The sequence below is a fragment of the Eumetopias jubatus genome, unplaced genomic scaffold, assembly GCF_037043125.1.
Source record: "Eumetopias jubatus isolate StellerSeaLion01/CBP00866 unplaced genomic scaffold, mEumJub1_p1.0 scaffold_17, whole genome shotgun sequence".
Classification (NCBI taxonomy): domain Eukaryota; kingdom Metazoa; phylum Chordata; class Mammalia; order Carnivora; family Otariidae; genus Eumetopias; species Eumetopias jubatus.
The window spans coordinates 37,946,794-37,968,652 of NW_028274823.1; the positions used below are offsets into that span (position 1 = coordinate 37,946,794).

Consider the following 21,859-nt stretch of genomic DNA (forward strand, 5'->3'; position numbering starts at 1 on the left):
CTCCAGTGAGAAAACAAAGAGAAAAAAGAAGATGACGCCTTAATCAGGAAAGTTGCCAAAGTAGCTGAGGTTCATTCTGAGAGACAGGCAGTAACTGGTACAGAAGAGATCACAACAGCTGAGAAAAGTTTCAAAGGAGGGGAAGCTACACATTACCATTTTATTTAGAAAAAATATACTCACACACAGTAAATACTTCGTAAAAAAGGAAAATGAGGAAAAGGAAGAGGGTGGACAACTATGTCAAAATAATGTAAAAAGTAAAGGAAAGGAGGGCTTGCAAAAAGGTAATAGATTTGAAAATATGTAAGTTAAGTGACTTGGGAGGAAGTTTCAAGAGCGTGGAGAAGATGGAAGTCAGATTAAAGTGGTCAAAATGGACCTATGCCACAGTTCTTGGTATTTGGCAAAGAGAGGAAAAATTAAAATATGATAGAAACTATATCCTGGTCCAAGGGCATGCTTTTTCAAAATAGCTAAGATCTGTTCACATTTGCCAACAATGACAAAGGAGCCAAAGAAAAGAAAACCCCTAAAAAGATTATGGAAATAGGAAATGTTAAGGGACAAAAGCCTAAAAGAAAGGCAAGAGAAAATAGGACAGTGCGCAGAGATACACACACACATACACACACTCAAGTTATTGATCCAAGTAAATCCCACAAATGTCCAAGTCATCTAAACAAGTAATAATCTGGTTGTCCTACCCCCTTCTTTTTAGTTGTCCAAGTACAAATAGCAAAAATTAGTGAAGAGCATCTGAAACTTAAGAGTAAAACAGACCTAGATCCAAATCCCAGCTCTACTATTCACACAACCAAGATATTAAGGGGTGAGTGAGGGGGAGGAGAGGAATGTGCATATTACGAACAGAAAGATGTATCATTTACAAAGGTAATTTTATATTTCAAATTTAAAAATCAATAAAATTTGAGTAAAAAAAGCATAATTCAGGACATAAGATCTGAACTTAAAGTATTTAATGGTTTTTAAAAACTTTAAATTTTAAATATGTTTTAGTTGACATACATCCTTACATGATTTTGTCTAGAAATCTATTCCATTCATTGTGACCAATGTAACTGACTTTATTTTTCACAAAATCTTGGCCATTACTTAGAAATCAGTATTTCTTTAACTGAGTATTTCTTAATGTTTTATTTTTCTAAGAATAAACCTTATGTTGGGTCACCTGGGTGGCTCAGTCGGTTAAGCGTCTGCCTTCAGCTCAGGTCATGACCCCAGGGTCCTGGAAGAGCCCCGCATGGGACTTCCTGCTCAGCAAGGAGTCCACTTGTCCCGCTGACCCTCCCCTGTCTCGTGCTCTCTCTCACTCTCTCTCTCAAATAAATAAATAAAATCTTTAAAAAAAAAAAAAAAGAATAAACCTTATGTTGACGAGTCACTCATTAGAATCAATGCTTTTCCCTTTTGATAAAGTTACATCTTATGTTGACCTTACTTTACAGTTTTCAAAGGAAAATGCTAACTCAGTTGTTATTGCAACTACCTATTATTCTTGCAGTTATTTTAGTACTGGAAGTAGAGGTTTGTTCCTGACCTTTGCACACTCTCTCATATTGTTGTATAGCTTCTTCCATGTTCTGATTACTTAACTGCTCCTGCAAGATTAAAGAACATGAATTAAATGCAAATGTAACTAAAATGTACAGCAATATTTAATAGTGGGACTTGAAAACAGGGTTCAATGTTGGGTCTGAAATCTCTCTCCTACAAGGTTGACTACTAGTCTCCTGCTTCCAAGTTTCTTTTGCCTTGGAGAAAAAGGCAGGGTGAAAAACAAAATTTGATACCTTTAATCTCCCTCAAAGTTACTGCCCAGTCATGTTATTTCCTCAATGTTTTAAGCTACCATGTTCTCTTACACACCAGAAAAAGCAGAAATGAGGAAATGGAGGCTCACTATGCATTTAACACAGGAGGAACAAGGAAAGCCATGAAAAAAGTTCCTTATCAATACACTTACAGGGCAGAAAAAATAGGGTCCTCCATCCCCTCTACGTAGAAAGTAGCTGGGGAGTTTGAATTGAAAAAAAAAAAAGGAGCCACAAGAGGCAAGAGTAAATTATGGGTACTGGAAATCTTCCACTTCTAGTTTTAACCTATCAGGTAATCCAACCTTCACTCCCTAGCTCACTTAACATCAACACTATCTCATTCCTTTTCAAGTCTTAGAATGAAAATCATTGCAGAACCTGGAAATCTCGGAAATCTATTATGAAAGTACAGACTGCTTTATTAGATTCAGTTAAAAATTAAAATCATGTGTTTACACCTGAATATTCATTAGTTCGCTTCGTTCAAAAGCCAACATGCAAAGAATACAACAATTTCATTTCTTAATTGCTGCCAAATCTATTTAATTGATGTCAAGAAAAATATAACCACTTACAAAGGGATTTTGCTTTTTAAGTGTCCTTTCGAAAAATAATTTTTTATAAGACATGAGCTTCATTTTCTTTTTACTTTTTTCTTTTTTAAGATTTTATTTATTTATTTGACAGAGAGAGAGAGACAGCGAGAGAGGGAACACAAGCAGGGGGAGTGGGAGAGGGAGAAGCAGGCTTCCCGCTGAGCAGGGAGCCCAACACGAGGCTCGATCCCAGGACCCTGGGATCATGACCTGAGCCAAAGGCAGACGCTTAACGACTGAGCCACCCAGGCACCCCTTCTTTTTACTTTTATTTTGAAATTATTTTAGATTTACAGAAGAGTTGCAGATACCAGACATATCCTGTATAAGCTCCACGTAGCTTCCCCTAATGTTAACTCTTATATTACCACAGTACATTGATTTAAAACTTGAGAAACACTGGACCGAAAAATGAGCAGTTGAGTGTCCATGCTCTATTATTTAAAATATGGAAATCATCTTTGTATGAAAAAAAGGAAATTAGCACTGCTATAATAATATTAACAATACTATAGACTGTATTTGGATTTCACCAGTTCTTTAGCGATATCCTTCTCTGCTTCTAGGGTTCCACACAGGACACAAGACTGCACGGAGTAATCCTGCCCCCTTAGTCTCCTCCAATCTGTGAGAAGTCCTTGGTAGTCCCTTTTTTTAATGACCTTGACACTTTTTACTGGTCAGGTATTGTATAAAAACATCCTCAGTTTGGATTTGTCTGATGTTGTCTCATGATTAGACTGAAGTTATGGATTTGGGGGAAAAATACCACATAACAGATGAGCCTTTCTGGTCACATCAAATCAGGAAGCTCATGGTATCAATATGACTTACTACTGGTGATGCTATTCTTGAACACCTGGCTAAGGTGGGGTCTGCCAGGTTTCTCTACTGTAAAGATACTAATTTTTTCTTTCCATATTCTATTCATTAGAAGCAAATCACTATGGCCTTATTTAATTTTAAATAATTAATTTTTAGATTCCAGAAATAGTCAAAAGAGAATTTGTTATAAAGAACTGATACACTGAGGCGCCTGGGTGGCTCAGTCAGTTAAGTGTCTGGCTCTCGATTTTGGCTCAGGTCATGCTCTCAGGAGCATGAGATCAAGCCCAGCATCGGGCTTCGTGCTCAGTGGGGAGTCTGCTTGAGATTCTCTCTCTCTCCCTCCCTCTGTACCCTCCTCCCACTCACACGCTCTCTCTCTCAAATTAATAAATAAAATCTTTAAAAAGAAAAAAAGAACTGGGGCACCTGGGTAGCTCAGTAGGTTAAGTGTCTGCCTTCAGCTCAGGTCATGATCCCAGAGTCCTGGGATCAAGTCTCACGTAGGGCTCCCTGCTCAACAGGGAGCCTGCTTCTCCCTCTCCCTCTGCCTGCCCCCATCCATGCTTGTGTGCGCTCTCTCTGTCAAATAAATAAATAAAATCTAAAAAAAACTTACAAAAAGAAAAAAAGAACTGATACATTTAAGTAGACACTAAAATATACCAGCAGAATCTACTTAAACTATTTTAAAAGCAAGACTGTTACCTTGAGTTGCTGAATGGTTCGCTGTTTCATATCTATTTCCTGAGAACACTGGTTTTTCTTTTTCTCCAGTTCATTAATTTTAATCCTCAGTAATTTCTCCTCATCACGCATTACAGATACCTAAAAAGTAATGTTTATAAAATAAATTATTTTTAAATACTAATTTTTTTTGTTGTTTAAAATTCATGGCCAGCGGTTCAAAGATTCATATCCTTCAAAACCCATTAGAGGGATGCCTGGGTGGACCAGTCAGTTAAACATCTGCCTTGGCTCAGGTCATGATCCCAGAGTCCTGGGATTGAGCCCCATGTCCAGCTCCCTGCTCAGCAGGGAGCCTGCTTCTCCCTTTCCCCCCTGCTCGTGCTCTCTCTCTCACTCTCTCCCTGTCTCTCTCAGATAAATAAAATCTTAAAAAAAGAAATTAGAAAATTATAGATTCTAACACACTATATGATATGGCTTCAAATTATCAAGAATTTTTTTAATAAACTAAAGGAGAATGCATATGAAAAGATCACTTCTTCTCATAATATTTTAAAAACCTCAAACTCTGTAAGTGCTCTCCAAAAAGAACACAGCACCTTGCAAGAGCAAAACCATTATCACAGAGAAATCAATAAAGATACTCTAACAGGAAAATACCGGCTCAGATTTCCAAGGGTTATTGAGTAACATGGTCCAGTAATATAAGAAATACTTTAGAAGCTAATAATGGCCCACACAGGATGAAAATGGAGCAGCTACAAGATCAAAAGTTATCCATGTATGTGAAAGTCAATTGATTTTTTGATGTTACTGGTAACCTAGTTCTACACACTTGTTAGAGAAATCAAAAGCACTATGAATTAGTATGTAAATCTTCGTCAAAAAAAAAGAAGATAATCTACGAACACCTTTATGCCAATTTCTATCACATCAATCCTAGAGATTTCATAAAATGAAGGAAATTAACTAAAAAAAATTCTCCTTCATAAAAAGCATGGAAATATACATAGTAATAGTAGCTCTGAGTGGTTTGGTTTCAGGGAATTTTTACATCCTTTTTACTTTCTGAATGTTCTTCCAAATTTACTACAATACATATTTCCTTTATAATCATACATTAGGAATATTTGTGTTTATCTGTTTATTTTGTTTAAAAAATGTGGGACTTGTAGTACTAAACACCAACCTTATCAATTTTACAGCTATAAACTGTCAGGCAATAATAATAAAGACCATGTGTTGCACCAATATGCACAGAAGGACCACCTCAGTTTCCATCCTGGCTCTACCTTTTACTAGCTAAGTGAACATGGACAAGTTATACCTCTCAATACATAGTTAAAAACGGTGCCTACCCCTAATATGTGTCTGAGAATTAGATGAGATATTATATGTAAACTCAGCATAACTGACTCAGAATAAGCTGCTATTATTATTGTTGTTAGTAGTATTAGCACTGACATTATACATTATTTTGAAAGAGAAAACACTCTTTATAACCATTATTAGAATAATAGTAACATAACTTAGAGATACCCCTATAAAAAGTGGCATGAAAAAAATCTCAAACATAGAATTAAAAAGTATTTCTATACAAATGATCCCATTTATAAAAATAAAAACATACGTATTTACATATATTGTTAAATACAACATATGTATCTAACTAGATATATAACACATAAATCTAATACACTTTGTTAAATACAACTTAATATATGTATCTAAATACTGTACATACTTCTATTTTCGTGATCTAAAAATGTGTTTTAGGGTGCCTGGGTGCCTCAGTCGGTTCAGCATCTGGCTTCAGCTCAAGTCATGATCTCAGGGTCCTGAAATGGAGCCCCGCATCAGGCTCCATGCTAATTAGGGAGTCTGCTTCTCCCTCTCCCTATGCCCCTCCTCCCTGCTCATGCTCTCTATCTTGCTCATTCTCTCAAATAAGTATAAGTATTTTAAAATTTTAAAAAAATAAAAAAAGTGTGCTTTAGCAATCTAAAAGTGATCTAAAAGAACACTGTCAAGAGTGGTTATATTTGGGGGGCGGAGCAAGACGGCGGAGGAGTAGGAGACCTAGAATTCGTCTGGTCGCAGGAATTCAGCTGAATAGGGATCAAACCATTCTGAACACCTACAAACTCAACAGGAGATTGAAGAGGAGAGGAGCAACAACTCTCTGAACAGAGAAGCGACCACTTACTGGAAGGTAGGACGTGCGGAGAAGTGAATCCGAGGCGATATTCGGGAGGATAGACGGCGGGGGAGGGGGGCTCTGTCGGCCACTTCTGGCAAGTGATAGAGCCACGGAGCACAAAATCGGAACTTTTAGAAGTCAGCTCCGCTGAGGGAGGTCGCTGCAGTGGCTAAGCGGGGAGTGGAATCCTCCCGGGACAGTGTGGTCTCAGGAACCTCGGGGTCACAGAAAGACCGGGGATGTCTGAGTGTGGCAGAGCTCCCAGGTATCAGAGCGGGGAAGCCGGCTGCAGAAACGGAGCCGAGGCGCAGGCTCTCAGCTCGGGGTTGCCATAAACTGTGATCCGCGGCCCAGTCGGGCCACTGCTCCTCCAGCAGGGACCCACCAAGCGGCAGAGCCGGGGAGACTCCCCTTTCTCCCCTGGGAGGAGCGGCGCGGGAATGCACCGCAGGGATATCCTGGGTTTGGAGACTCCACACGGGGTCGGGTGCCAGAGATACAAATGCTCGGTCACAGGCCGGGTGAGCAGGGAGTGCGGGAGAACAAAGAGACGGGAGTGACTGCTTTTCTCTGGGGGTGCACTGAGGAGCGGGGCCCCGAGTTCTCAGCTCCCCCGGGTGGAGATTGGGAGGCCACCATTTTCGCCCTGGTCCTCCAAAGCTGTGCCGGGAGCTTGCAGGGAACAAAAGCACCTGAGAGCAAACCCGAGCAGCTTGCTTAGCCCAGACCGACAAGGGCGGGGCAATTCAGCCTCCGGCAAAGACATTTGGAAACCACGACAACAGGCCCCTCCCCCAGAAGATCAGCATGAACAGCCAGCAAGCCAAGACCAAGTTTACCGATCAATGAGAACGGGAGAACTCCAGCACTAGGGGAATACTGCACATAGAATTCATGGCTTTTTTTTACCATGATTCATTAGTTCATCAAAGTTAATTTTTTTAACTGTTTTTTTTTAATTTTTCTTTTTCCCTTTTTCAACCAACATCTTATCAATCTTTTAAAAAAAAAATTTTATTTTTCATTTTAAGGGTCATATTTTATCCCTTCATAGTAGTTACCCTTATTTTTGGCACATATATATATAAGTTGTTCCCTCTTTAAAATTTTGAGATACAGTTTCTTCTAACAGACCAAAATATACCTTAAATCACTAGTGTATGGCTTTGTTCTGGTCTCCTGCCTGATGACACTTTTTTTTTTTTAAATCTTCTTCTTTCTTTTTACAAACAACTTGTCAATTCCTTTTACAAAATCTTTTATAATTTTCATCTTTACAGTCATCTTCCATCCCTTCATTGTATCAACCCTTATTTTGTACATATATGTCTTTCTACCTTTAAAATTTAGGAGGCACTTTCTTCTAACAGACCAAAATACGCCCAAAATCTAGTGTGTGGCACTGATCTATGCACTAGCCTGATCATATTTGATCATATTCTGCTTTTTTTGTATTGTTCTGTTTTTGTTTTTATCTTTTTTCTTTTTTTTTTCTCTTTCTTTTTTCTTTCTTTCCCTTTCTTTTGCCCTGGTTTCAGGTCTTTTCTGATTTGTATAAAGCATATTTGTTGGGGACGTTCTTAACCTGTTAGCATTTTGTTCTCTCATTCATCTATTCTCCTCTGGACAAAATGACAAGATGAAAAAAATCACCTCAGCAAAAAGAATAAAAGGTAGTACCGTCAGCCAGGACCTACTCAATACGGACATTAGTACGATGTCGGACCTAGAGTTCAGAATCATGACTTTAAAGATACTACCTGGGCTTGAAAAAAGCATGGAAGATATTAGAGAAACCCTTTCTGGAGAAATAAAAGAACTAAAATCTAACCAAGTCGATATCAAAAAAACTATTGATGAGGTGCAATCAAAAATGGGGGCACTAACTGCTAGGATAAATGAGGCAGAAGAGAGACTCGGTGATATAGAAGACCAAATGATGGAAAATAAAGAGGCTGAGAAAAAGAGAGATAAACAACTACAGGATCACGAGGGCAGAATTCGAGAGATAAGTGATATGATAAGACAAAACATTAGAATAATTGGGATCCCAGAAGAAGAAGAAAGAGAGAGAGGGCCAAAAGGTATATGGGAGCAAATAATAGCAGAGAACTTCCCTCATGTGGGGAAGGAAACAGGCATCAAAATGCAGGAGGCACAGAGAACCACTCTCAAAATCAATAATAATAGGTCAACATCCCAACATCTAATAGTAAAACTTACGAGTCTCAGAGACAAGGAGAAAATCGTGAAAGCGGCTCGGGAGAAGAGATATGTAATCTACAATGGTAGAAATATTAGACTGGTAAAAGACCTATCCACAGAGACCTGGCAGGCCAGAAAGGACTGGCAAGATATCTTCAGAGCACTAAACGAGAAAAATATGCAGCCAAGAATACTATATCCAGCTAGGCTGTCATTGAAAATAGAAGGAGAGATAAAAGCTTCCAGAACAAACAAAAACTAAAGGAATTTGCAAACACGAAACCAGCCCTCCAAGAAATATTGAAAGGGGTCCTCTAAGCAAAGAGAGAGCCTAAAAGCAGCATAGATCAGAAAGGAACACAGACAATATACAGTCACAGTCACCTTACAGGTAATACAATGGCACTAAATTCATACGTTTCAATAGTTACCCTGAATGTAAATGGGCTAAATGCCCCAATCAAAAGACACAGGGTATCAGAATGGATTAAAAAACAAGACCCATCCATATGCTGTCTGCAAGAGACTCATTTTAGACCCAAAGACACCCCCAGATTGAAAGTGAGGGGGTGGAAAACCATTTACCATGCTAATAGACACCAAAAGAAACATGGGGTGGCAATCCTTATATCAGACAAATTCGATTTTAAAACAAAGACTGTAATAGGAGATGAGGAAGGACACTATATCCTACTTCAAGCATCTATCCAACAAGAAGATCTAACAATTGTAAATATCTATGCCCCTAACATGGGACCAGCCAATTATATAAGGCAATTCATAACAAAAGCGAAGAGACGCACTGACAACAATACAATAATAGTGGGGGACTTTAACACGTCCCCTGACTGAAATGGACAGATCATCTAAGCAAAAGATCAACAAGGAAATAAAGACTTTAAATGACACACTGGACCAAATGGACTTCACAGACATATTCAGAACATTCGATCCCAAAACAACAGAATACACATTCTTCTCGAGTGCCCATGGAACATTCTCCAGAATTGATCACATCCTAGGTCACAGAGCAGGTCTCAACCGGTACCAAGAGATTGGGATTATTCCCTGCATATTTTCAGACCACAATGCTTTGAAACTAGAACTCAACCACAAGAGGAAAGTCAGAAAGAACTCAAATACATGGAGGCTAAAGAGCATTCTACTAAAGAATGAATGGGTCAACCAGGAAATTAAAGAAGAATTAAAAAAATTCATGGAAACCAATGAAAATGAAAACACAACTGTTCAAAATCTTTAGGATACAGCAAAGGCAGTCCTGAGAGGAAAGTGTATAGCAATACAAGCCTTTCTCAAGAAACAAGAAAGGTCTCAAATACACAACCTAACCCTACACCTAAAGGAGCTGGAGAAAGAACAGCAAAGAAAGCCTAAACCCAGAAGAAGAGAAATAATAAAGATCAGAGCAGAAATCAATGAACTAGAAACCAAAAGAACAGTAGAACAGATCAACGAAACTAGGAGCTGGTTCTTTGAAAGAATTAACAAGATGGATAAACCCCTGGCCAGACTGATCAAAAAGAAAAGAGAAATGACCCAAATCAACAAGATCATGAATGAAAGAGGAGAGATCACAACCAACACCAAAGAAATACAAACAATGATAAGAACATATTATGAGCAACTCTATGCCAGCAAATTAGATAACCTGGAAGAAATGGGTGCATTCCTAGAGATGTATCAACTACCAAAATTGAACCAGGAAGAAAGAGAAAACCTGAACAGACCTATGACCACTAAACAAATTGAAGCAGTCATCAAAAATCTCCCAACAAACAAAAGCCCGGGGCCAGATGGCTTCCCCAGGGAATTCTACCAAACATTTAAAGAAGATTTAATACCTATTCTCCTGAAACTGTTCCAAAAAATAGAAATGGAAGGAAAACTTCCAAACTCATTTTATGGGGCCACCATTACCTTGATCCCAAAACCAGACAAAGACCCCAACAAAAAGGAGAATTACAGACCAATATCCTTGATGAACATGGATGCAAAAATTCTCACCAAAATACTAGCCAAGAGGATCCAACAGTACATTAAAAGGATTATTCACCACGACCAAGTGGGATTTATCCCTGGGCTGCAAGGCTGGTTCAACATCCGCAAATCAATCAACGTGATACAATACATTAACAAAAGAAAGAACAAGAATCATATGATCCTCTCAATAGATGCAGAAAAAGCATTTGACAAAGTACAGCATCCTTTCTGGATCAAAACTCCTCAGAGTACAGGGACAGAGGGTACATACCTCAATATCATAAAAGCCATCTATGAAAAACCTACAGCCAATATCATTCTCAATGGGGAAAAGCTGAGAGCTTTCCCCCTAAGGTCAGGAACGCGGCAGGGATGTCCACTCTCACCACTGCTACTCAACATAGTGTTAGAAGTCCTAGCCACAGCCATCAGACAACAAAAAGAAATCAAAGGCATCCAAATCGGCAAAAAAGAAGTCAAACTTTCACTCTTTGCAGATGATATGATACTTTATGTGGAAAACCCAAAAGACTCCACCCCAAAACTGCTAGAACTCATACAGGAATTCAGTAAAGTGGCAGGATATAAAATCAATGCACAGAAATCAGTGGCATTCCTATACACCAACAACAAGACAGAAGAGAGACAAATCAAGGAGTTGATCCCATTTACAATTGCACCCAAAACCATAAGATACCTAGGAATAAATCTAACCAAAGAGGCAAAGGATCTGTACTCAGAAAACTATAAAATACTCATGAAAGAAATTGAGGAAGACACAAAGAAATGGAAAAACGTTCCATGCTCATGGATTGGGAGAACCAACATTGTGAAGATGTCAATGCTACCTAGAGCAATCTACACATTCAATGCAATCCCCATCAAGATACCATCCACTTTTTTCAAAGAAATGGAACAAATAATCCTAAAATTTGTATGGAACCAGAAGAGACCCCGAATAGCCAGAGGAATATTGAAAAAGAAAAGCAAAGCTGGCGGCATCACAATTCCGGACTTCCAGCTCTATTACAAAGCTGTCATCATCAAGACAGCATGGTACTGGCACAAAAACAGACACATAGATCAATGGAACAGAATCGAGAGCCCAGAAATGGACCCTCAACTCTATGGTCAACTTATCTTTGACAAAGCAGGAAAGAATGTCCAGTGGAAAAAAGACAGTCTCTTCAACAAATGGTGTTGGGACAATTGGACAGCCACATGCAGAAGAATGAAGCTGGACCATTTCCTTACTCCACACACAAAAATAGACTCCAAATGTTTGAAAGACCTAAACGTGAGACAGGAGTCCATCAAAATCCTAAAGGAGAACACAGGTAGCAACCTCTTCGACCTCAGCCGCAGCAACTTCTTCCTAGAAACTTCGCCAAAGGCAAGGGAAGCCAGGGCAAAAATGAACTATTGGGATTTCATCAAGATAAAAAGCTTCTGCACAGCAAAAGAAACAGTCCACAAAACCAAAAGACGACCTACAGAATGGGAAAAAATATTTACAAATGACATTATCAGATAAAGGGCTAGTATCCAAAATCTATAAAGAACTTATTAAATTCAACACCCAAAGAACAAATGATCCAATCAAGAAATGGGCAGAAGACATGAGCAGACATTTTTCCAAAGAAGACATCCAAATGGCCAACAGGCACATGAAAAAGTGCTCAACATCACTTCGGTATCAGGGAAATCCAAATCAAAACCTCAATGAGATACCACCTCACACCAGTCAGAATGGCTAAAATTAACAAGTCAGGAAACGACAGATGTTGGGAGTCATGTGGAGAAAGGGGAACCCTCCTACACTGTTGGTGGGAATTCAAGCTGGTGCAACCACTCTGGAAAACAGTATGGAGGTTCCTCAAACAGTTGAAAATAGAGCTACCGTACGATTCAGCAGTTGCACTACTGGGTATTTACCACAAAGATACAAATGTAGGGATCCGAAGGGGTACGTGCACCCTGATGTTTATAGCAGCAATGTCCACAATAGCCAAACTGTGGAAAGAGCCAAGATGTCCATCGACAGATGAATGGATAAAGAAGATGTGGTATATATACACAATGGAATATTATGCAGCCATCAAAAGGAATGAGATCTTGCCATTTGCAATGACATGGATGGAACTGGAGGGTGTTATGCTGAGTGAAATAAGTCAATCAGAGAAAGACATGTATCATATGACCTCACTGATATGAGGAATTCTTAATCTCAGGAAACAAACTGAGTGTTGCTGGAGTGGTGGGGGGTGGGAGGGATGGGGTGGCTGGGTAATAGGCATTGGGTAGGGTATGTGCTATGGTGAGCGCTGTGAATTGTGCAAAACTGTTGAATCACAGATCTGTACTTCTGAAACAAATAATGCAACATATGTTAAGAAAAAAGAAAAAGAAGAAGATAGCAGGAGGGGAAGAATGAAGGGGAGTAAGTCAGAAGGGGAGACGAACCATGAGAGACGATGGACTCTGAAAAACAAAGTGAGGGTTCTAGAGGGGAGGAGGGTAGGGGGATGGGTTAGCCTGGTGATGGGTATTAAAGAGGGCACACTCTGCATGGAGCACTGGGTGATATGCACAAACAATGAATCATGGAACACTACATCAAAAACTAATGATGTAATATATGGTGATTAACTAACAATAAAAAAATTTTTTTAAAAAAAGTGGTTATATTTAAAAAGAAAAATGATTGGGAAGAAGGCCTTCATTTGTATCTTAATTTATTAAAAAAATATTTCCAAATAATAGATACAATAAAAAGTTTTTAATTAGAAAAAGGAGCTATTATTTAAGTAATTGGTTCTACGTGAATCAAAGACAATTATACCATGCTTGAAATGCTTACTGATAATCATGGTGCTCAGAAATAGTATCTTAAACCAGGAAGTTACATGCCTACAAAGTAAAGAATCCATATCCTTTGAGTGACAAAACAAGTGCTTTCCTAAATTATGCCACATTGCTTTGAACTTACTGATTTGACTAAGAATTTTCCTAGACTAATTATAATTTAGGTCATCTTTACTGTCTTACATTTCTAATCTAATCTAGTACTGAAATATTTATCACATGACCTGGAAACTTTCTGTATATAATTATAAGAAACAACATGAGTTTTTGTATTTTACCTATGATGGTATTGTTTGTAGTTTTCCTCCACTGACTGAAAACTTTGTTACATTTCCCTTATTATAATGAATACATACTCATTATAAGAAATAAATCAATAAGCAGAGCTTTTAAAAAGCTACCTATGCCATTACCCAAATTAATCAAAATATATAACAATATTTTTATATATTTCCTTGCAGTCTATATTTTAATGCAAACTGCTCACAAAGTTTTAATCTTACTATAAACACTTCACCCTTGAATGTGGAGGTTAGGGGTGCAGATCCCCTTTGCAATCAAAAATCCACAAATTACTTTTGGCTCCCCAAAAACCTAACTAATAGCCCACTGTTGACCAGATGCCTTGCCAATAACACAATCAATTAACACATATTTTGTATGCTATATGTATTATATACTGTATTCTTAAAGAAAAAACGTGGATCTGCACAGTTCAAATCGTCTTATTCAAGGGTTGATGGTACGTAACATCGGGTCCACCTTCTATTATTTAACATTATAAGACAAGCATTTTCCCATATTATCATAAAAGCTTAGTTCTTAACCCTGTACTTAAATCAAAATCCTGCTAAATATACTGACGATGAATCTGAGAACTTTATAAATTACATCGATAAAGCAATGAGAAATACAATTTACACATCTCTACAAATCACTATAAATGAAGCAACAGAACTCAAGCCAAAGCTTCCAGGCATCACAGTGCTGGCCGGGAAAAAGAACCTCTACTTACAAAAAAAGTGCAGAGGGGTACTAGATCCACAGCAACAGCTTCTTTCCCCTTCCTTTTCTTTACTATACAGGCCTAATAGTCATGAAATATTAATCAGAAAGTTCATACTCATTAATTTTTTCTAATTTACATTAATGCTGGGATGCCTGGGTGGCTCAGTCGGTTAAGCATCTGCCTTCGGCTCAGGTCATGATCCCACAGTCCTGGGATCAAGCCCCGCAATGGGCTCCCTGTTCAGTGGGGAGCCTGCTTCTCCCTCTCCCACTCCCCGTGCTGTGTTCCCTCTCTCGCTGTCTCTGTCAAATAAATAAAATGTTTAAAAAGAGAAAAAACTTACATTAATGATATCTTTTTGTGAACATTTTTTTATTATGTTATGTTAATCACCGTACATTACATTAGTTTTTGATGTAGTGTTCCATGATTCATTGTTTGCATATAACACCCAGTGCTCCATGCAGAATGTGCCCTCTTTAATACCCACCACCAGGCTAACCCATCCCCCAGCCCCCTCCCCTCTAGAACCCTCAGTTTGTTTCTCAGAGGTGCACATTTTTTTTTTTATATTAAATGAGAAATTGTTCCAGAACTTCAGTTTCAAGTAGGTTAGAATAAACTAACCAATCCTCTGTTGAAAAACAACATGCTGCTGGGGCGCCTGGTGGCTCAGTCAGTTAGGCGTCTGCCTTCAACTCCGGTGGTGATCTCAGTTCAGGTCGTGATCAAGCCCCTCGTTGGGCTCCCCCATACCTTTGCCCCTCCCCTACGCTCATGCACGTGCTTTCTCTCTTTCTCTCAGATAAATAAAATCTTAAAAAAGAAAAACAAAATGCTGGATGAAAAAATATTTAATCTTTTTTAAGATTTTATTTATTTGACAGAGAGAGAGAGACAGCGAGAGAGGGAACACAAGCAGGGGGAGTGGGAAAGGGAGAAGCAGGCTTCCTGCAGAGAAGGGAGCCTGATGCAGGGCTTGATCCCAGGACCCTGGGATCATGACCTGAGCCAAAGGCAGACGCTTAACGACTGAGCCACCCAGGCGCCCCCAAAAATATTTAATCTTTTTAAATGCACTGAAGAACTAGAAAAAAAAAGTAAGAAATACAGAGATAAAAACTGAATGAAAATAAGAATGATAGAAATAAGGGCACCTGGGTGGCTCTATCTCTCTCTCTCAAATGAATAAATAAAATCTTAAAAAAAAAAAGAAAATATGAACAAATGATTTCATAGAGTGGAAACCAGAATAGACAAAGAGCCAATAAGAACATGAATAGACGCTGTACTTCATTAGTAATCAGAGGAATGCAATTTCAAATGACAATGAGATACCCTTCACATCCTCTGATGAAACAATTCCACCCCCTGGAATATAAACTCTTGCACAAGTATATCCACAGGCACGTACAGGAGAGGAATGCTGTTTCTAAGAGCAAAAAAAAATCTAACTGGCCAACAGCCAAATGGATAAATAAACTGCAAAATGTCACACAAGGGTGTACGATACAGCATTGAAAGTGATTATTACAACTATAAAAAAGGAATTTCAGGAATATGTGAAAAACAAAAAGCCTCAGAAAAATATGCTGTTTAGAAATAAAAAATAGAGGGACGCCTGGGTGGCTCAGTTGGTTAAGCGACTGCCTTCGGCTCAGGTCATGATCCTGGAGTCCCGGGATCGAGTCCCACATCGGGCTCCCTGCTCAGCAGGGAGTCTGCTTCTCCCTCTGACCCTCTTCCCTCTCGTGCTCTCTATCTCTCATTCTCTCTCAAATAAATAAATAAAATCTTTAAAAAAAAGAAATAAAAATAGATATGATTTTAAATTATATTTTTAGAAGGTAAGAGAAAGACACACAGAACATTCAATGTAATAACTACTCTGGAGGTAGGAAAGCTACAGGGATGGGACACACAAGCATTTGCTCTATCATTTTCTTCGGACCTTACACATTTAAGTATTCTTTTTAATTAACTTAAAGTAATAATAAAAAATAATTCTTTAAAATTCACTTTTTAATAAAAATAAAATAAAAAATAAAACTTTTTTTGTTTTTTTAAGATTTTATTTATTTATTTGTCAGAGAGCGAGCAAGCGCATGCACAAGCAGGGGGAGTGGCAGCAGAGGGAGAAGCAGGCTCCCCGCTGAGCAGGGAGCCCGATGCAGGGCTAGATCCCAGGGCCCTGGGATCATAACCTGAGCTGAAGGCAGACGCTTAACTGACAGCCACTCAGGTGTCCCAAAACTGTTTTAGCTTTTAGAAAAAGTCTAAGTACAAGACAAAATCAAGAAGTGATAGTAGAGGGGTGCCTGGGTGGCTCAGTTGGTTAAGCGACTGCCTTCGGCTCAGGTCATGATCTCAGGGTCCTGGGATCGAACCCCCAATCGGGCTCCCTGCTCAGCAGGAAGCCTGCTTCTCCCTCTCCCACTCCCCCTGCTTGTGTTCTCTCTCTCGCTGTCTGTCAAATAAATAAAAAAAAAAATCTTAAAAAAAAAAGTCATAGTAGAAAAATTAATAAACTTAAATTCATGAAAATCAAAATTTGCTCTAAAGAAAAAAGAACCTTATCAAGGAAAACAGCAGTGAGGGGAAGGGGTCTACGATTCACATTCTTAAAAAGCCTAATTTCCTGGATATGTAATAAGCTCCTATAAAGCAAAACTAATTTAAAAACAGAACAAAAATCAATAACCCAAATTTAAAAAGCCAAAGATATGAATACACAGCTCACAGAAAAAAATACAAACGGCTTTTAAACAAAAAGATGCTCACTCATAATTAGAAAAATGCAAATTAGAATTATAGTGAGATACTTTTTTTTTAAGATTTTATTTATTTGACAGAGAGAGAGAGAGCACAAGCAAGGGGAGCTGCAGGAAGATGGAGAGGGAGAAGCAGGCTCCCCACAGAGCAGGGAGCCTGACAAAGGGCTCGATCCCAGGGCCCCGGGATCACGACCCAAGCCGAAGGCAGACGCTTAACTGACTGAGCCACCCAGGCGCCCCAAGACATATATTCCTTATCTGTCAAATATCAAAAGGTATGATAAAATACTACTTTGTGGATAGGGTAGAAAAAGTACTCTTATTCTCATATATTACTTCTGGCTTATAAATCGGCATTAAGAGCATAATAAATATCAAAATTACAATGTACAAACCAGTGACCCATAAATTCTACTTATAGAATGACTTGTAAGTGTTCAAATGACTTTGCTGCATAAGCTCAATCAGAAGAAGATGAAATAATCTGTATTGTCCAACAATCCAGGACCAATTAACTAATGATAAATACATTTTGTAGTCATAAAATAACTACATAACCCTGATATGACAGCGAAGATGCACTATTAAGTGAAAAAAATTAAGATCCACAACAGTGTTTATAGGATGTTTTCATTTTTTTACAGGAAGAGAAAAAAAGGATAGAAGGAAGAAGTAAAGAGAAAGAAAGTGGTGTCGTTTGATGCCTTGAAGAGAAACTTGATGACTGGGAGGGTTGGGAGGGAGTTGTTTTCCCATTGTATATACTTTTGTATACTTTGTATTTGGAATCAGCGATTGTATTTCCTATTTTAAAACTAAACTATGATAAAAACTTGTAACAACTATACTGCGTACTCTCATGAATATTATCTGCAGACAAGTTTGCTTTTTACTTTTTGGGGGGAACTGAACTTGAAAGTCCTTAACAGAAAAAAAAAAGATTCTACCACTACATGAGTACATGAGGCAGATTTTTTTTCTTTTTTTGAAATTTATTGTTTTTTTCATTTTAATTCCAGCATAGTTAACAGTGTTCTATTGGTTTCAATGATTCAACAATTCTCTACATTACTCAGTGCTCATCATAAGTGTGCTCTTAATCCCCAGCACCTGTTCTCCCCATCCCCTCACCGACCTCCCCCACATATTTTTCTTAATGTTGGACATTCTTCACTTTAAGCTTTATTTCTTTTGTGAAATAAGTGTTCTCATCATTTAAAAAAAATTATGGAGTTGATAAATGTTCTGTTTAATTCTAAAATTAGTGTCTAAAACATGTGCTCTATAATGACAACAATATTATTTAAATTGGCCATGCAACTTTCAAATAACCTACCTCTTTCTGTACTTGCTCGATCTGTTTTTTGGCATCAGCCAGTTTCTCTTTCAGCTCAGCATAATCTTCTTCCTTCCTCTGAAGATCTGCTTTCAGATTCTGTGTAAGACCATAGCTTGCAGACAGCTCCTCTTTCAACCTGAAGAACACAAACCACTTTTCTATAGCGACGCACCGCGAACCACACAGGATCCTACATGTGAGCTAGTAACAACCTACACAGTTCTCAATTCTCACAAACTCGGAATGTCCGACCAATGAGTGAGTCCTTCAGAGAGAATTTCATGTGATTTTATAAACAGATTTTTGCATAGAACTTTTGGTTCCAAAGGTTTACCTGAACTAAGTTCCAGTTCTTGACTCTTCAAACATGCTCTACTAGATTGTTATACCCACCTAGATTATTTAAAAGCTACATAGAAGAAAACCAATAAAATAAACCCTTTGCACATTTTAAAATATTTTAATAACATTTATCTTACTTTTCTGCTTTTTGCCAGTTGCTTTCCTTTTCTTCTTCCTTTAACTGAAGTGAATGCTTTGCATCTTGCAAATTTCTTGTTAATTGTGAGATTTCTTCTTTCAATTTGACTTCCCTTACACTTAAATCTTTGGTGTTTTTGATAGAATCCTGAAGATTTGTTTGAAATTCCTTCAGATTCCTTTCTAGCTTTAAGATGATAGATTCCTTTTCCAAAAGTTCTTGTTCTAATTTGGCTGAATGACTGCATTCATCTTTTTGAGTTTCTAAGATTGCTTCAAGTTCCTTTATTTTCATCTTATAGCAAGTAACATCTTGTGTAAGTTCTGAAAGCGCTCTCTTCCCTTCAACTACATGTTGTACTTGAACATCAAGAGAAATGTTTTTTTCTTGCAATTCTTGTTTCAGCTGCTGTATAAGATTTTCTTTTTCTTTTAATAGGTCACTTTGATTTTTACTCTCCTTTTCCTCCATTTTTAGTCTATTGTTTTCATCCATACAACCTTTTAATACTGCCTGTAACTTTTCAATTTGTTGTTCTAGTTCCTGGATCTGATGACTTTTTTTGGAAGAGGCCTTTACAATTTCCTTACATGCTTCCCAAATGGCTTCAATACTAGAGTGGAAAGAACCTTCCCTACTGAGTTCTTGAGTATGATATTCTTTTACCTGCTTACTTACCAAATTACCATTCTCTAAAAGGTGTGACTGTGTATTCGGCAAATTATCCTCTTGAGCACTTGACAGATCCCTGAGATTGAGTAAATCTATGTTTGAGATCTGATAAACTGATTCAAGCGTTCGTAGTTCATCTATTTTTGCTTGCATTAATTTTATTTGTGAAACATTATTTGCGATGTTCTTCCTAGCAGTTTCTATCTCCTTTGACAATTTCACAATCTTTTCCTCCTGTTCTTGATTGATACTTCTCTGCGCATGTAATTCAGAAATTGCATTATCATAATTTGACTGAATTTGTTGGACCTCTGTACTTAAAGTAAAACTCTTTTTTTCAGAAAAAGAAAGTTCCCGCTGCAAACTAACAATTTTTTTATTTAATTCTGCTTTTTCTTCCTTTTCATTTTTAAGTTCATTTTCAGTAGTAAGTAAACATGTTTTCAGCTCTTCATTATTTTCTTGTAAAATTCTAATGGCTCCCTCATCTGAAATGCTCTTCTGCATTTCTTCACTTTTCTTTTCATCTTCAGTTTTAGTTGGACTAGCATGTATAGGTCCTTTAAAAATAAGAAAATTGTTATTAATCTGGTAAGGCTTAATAAAACTAAAAAGTTACCACATAAGCCCCTATTTAAACATAAAAAAACATGGAAGCAAACTTTTAATGAAAACAAAAATAAGCCACTGAGTGAAAAAGAAAAAACAGGTTGCAAACATACACCCATATATGCCCATTTATGTAAAAACCATAGTTCCTTCAATCAATGCAGAAAGAGTTAGCAAAGGAAGTACACCAAAATTGACAATAACTACCCAAGTAGGATTATCAGTTGTTTCTATCTTCTTTTTGTAACTTTCAATAGTCTTTCAATTATCTACTACAAATCTTTGTTAGCATTATAATACGGGACAGAGGGAAGGAAATCACATGAGACCCCCCAAGATAGACATTCCAAATCCTAAAGATAATTTTAAAGCACAATTATATTACAGATCTACCAAATGAATGACTTGAAAACTGAGTACCTTAAAATTTCATAGCTAAAATTAGGGGGAAATTGTTGAAATTCTGCAAACTCCCATGCAGCCTTGCCCATCACTAGCTACATAACTGTCAAACTCCTTAACCCTATGACCACTTCCTCAAATGGAAAACAAAAATAATATCATCTATCTCAGTTTCCATAGTATTTATGCAAAAACAGCTTTATTAGTTTTCATTTTTCAAATACAATCCATATTCGTTTCCTTCACCCAACTGTCTAGATGCTCCTGTACAGCTGTAATTGTGCAATCCCATCATGCAATCCCAAAATCTCTTTTCTTTAATACAGACTAGTTTTAAAAGCTCAGTGAATAAGGTTTTTTTACAACAAACTTGCCCGCCCACTCTTATGGATTTTTTTTTAATAATCTTCAACCAATATGTCATTCTTCTATTAGATTGTCTCCTACCATCTTACAAAGTTGTGGCAAGCCATCCCAAAGTGGAATGACCCCATCTTCTCCACTATTCAGACTTCTGTTCTACTTTCCATTTAATGTAATTCTCTACTTATGATGCTATTTTTATACCTATGACTTCATCAGTGGAAATGACTAATTAGGAAAACTAAATGAGGATGGATTTTTTTTTAGAATTGTTTTTTTAAAAAAAGAATCTTCTTGCTCTTTAAAAAAACAAGTCATAAAATTGTCTGAACCATTCATCAGGAGATATGGGATCTAAGCAAGTTTAAAACAACAACAATCAGAAATTCAGAACTCACAAATAGATCCTGTTTATCTGAGTCAAGAGATTTGAATCATGCATACCATATGGATATAGTCCCTAAACCCTGAAGTGAACACAGAAAGCTCAATAAAACTTTTGTGATCAAGTAATGTTCTTCTTTTAATTTTACTGTATTTCAAGAACTAGGATAATTACATAAGGTAAATCAAACTAATTTGTTTAGTACCTAATTTTTTTTCAGGTAATCATACTATTCTTTCAGAAAACTTTAAATGTTTTATATCAAAAGATTTATAGAACATATTCAGGACAGCCTTATCAGGAAAAAATTAAAGTATTAGTCCAGCAATAGAGATGGAAAACTCTTAAATATCTATTGTTAACTTAAAAAACTAAACATAAACAACAAGAATGCAGTTCACACTTTAATTCAGTATACTACGTTCAACCTATACTTCTACTGCTTATATTTTGTTATAACCATTACAGTTTTGATTGAAAAATCACAAGTAAGCAGACTGTATCATGTCTCTGGTTTATCTCTTTTACTGCTTTTTGAAGCCTGATTTCTCGTACTGTTTACATGGCTACCAGCTTTCCCAAAGTACAGATACACTGACCTCAAA

The 21,859-nt window shown here is 37.5% G+C and overlaps 1 protein-coding gene across 4 annotated transcripts in view; it reads right to left on the minus strand.

Moving 5' to 3' along the window:
• KIF20B (kinesin family member 20B) overlaps nucleotides 1-21,859 on the minus strand; it is an 85,554-nt gene that overhangs the window by 30,061 nt on the left and 33,634 nt on the right. For all 4 annotated transcript variants that reach the window (XM_028098997.2, XM_028098996.2, XM_028098995.2 and 1 more), the window contains exons 19-22: nucleotides 18,822-20,055; nucleotides 18,340-18,478; nucleotides 3,968-4,087; nucleotides 1,562-1,622 (exon numbers count right to left, since the gene is read on the minus strand). In XM_028098997.2, coding sequence (XP_027954798.1) covers nucleotides 1,562-1,622; nucleotides 3,968-4,087; nucleotides 18,340-18,478; nucleotides 18,822-20,055 — 1,554 coding nt within the window. The remainder of the gene's footprint in view (nucleotides 1-1,561; nucleotides 1,623-3,967; nucleotides 4,088-18,339; nucleotides 18,479-18,821; nucleotides 20,056-21,859) is intronic.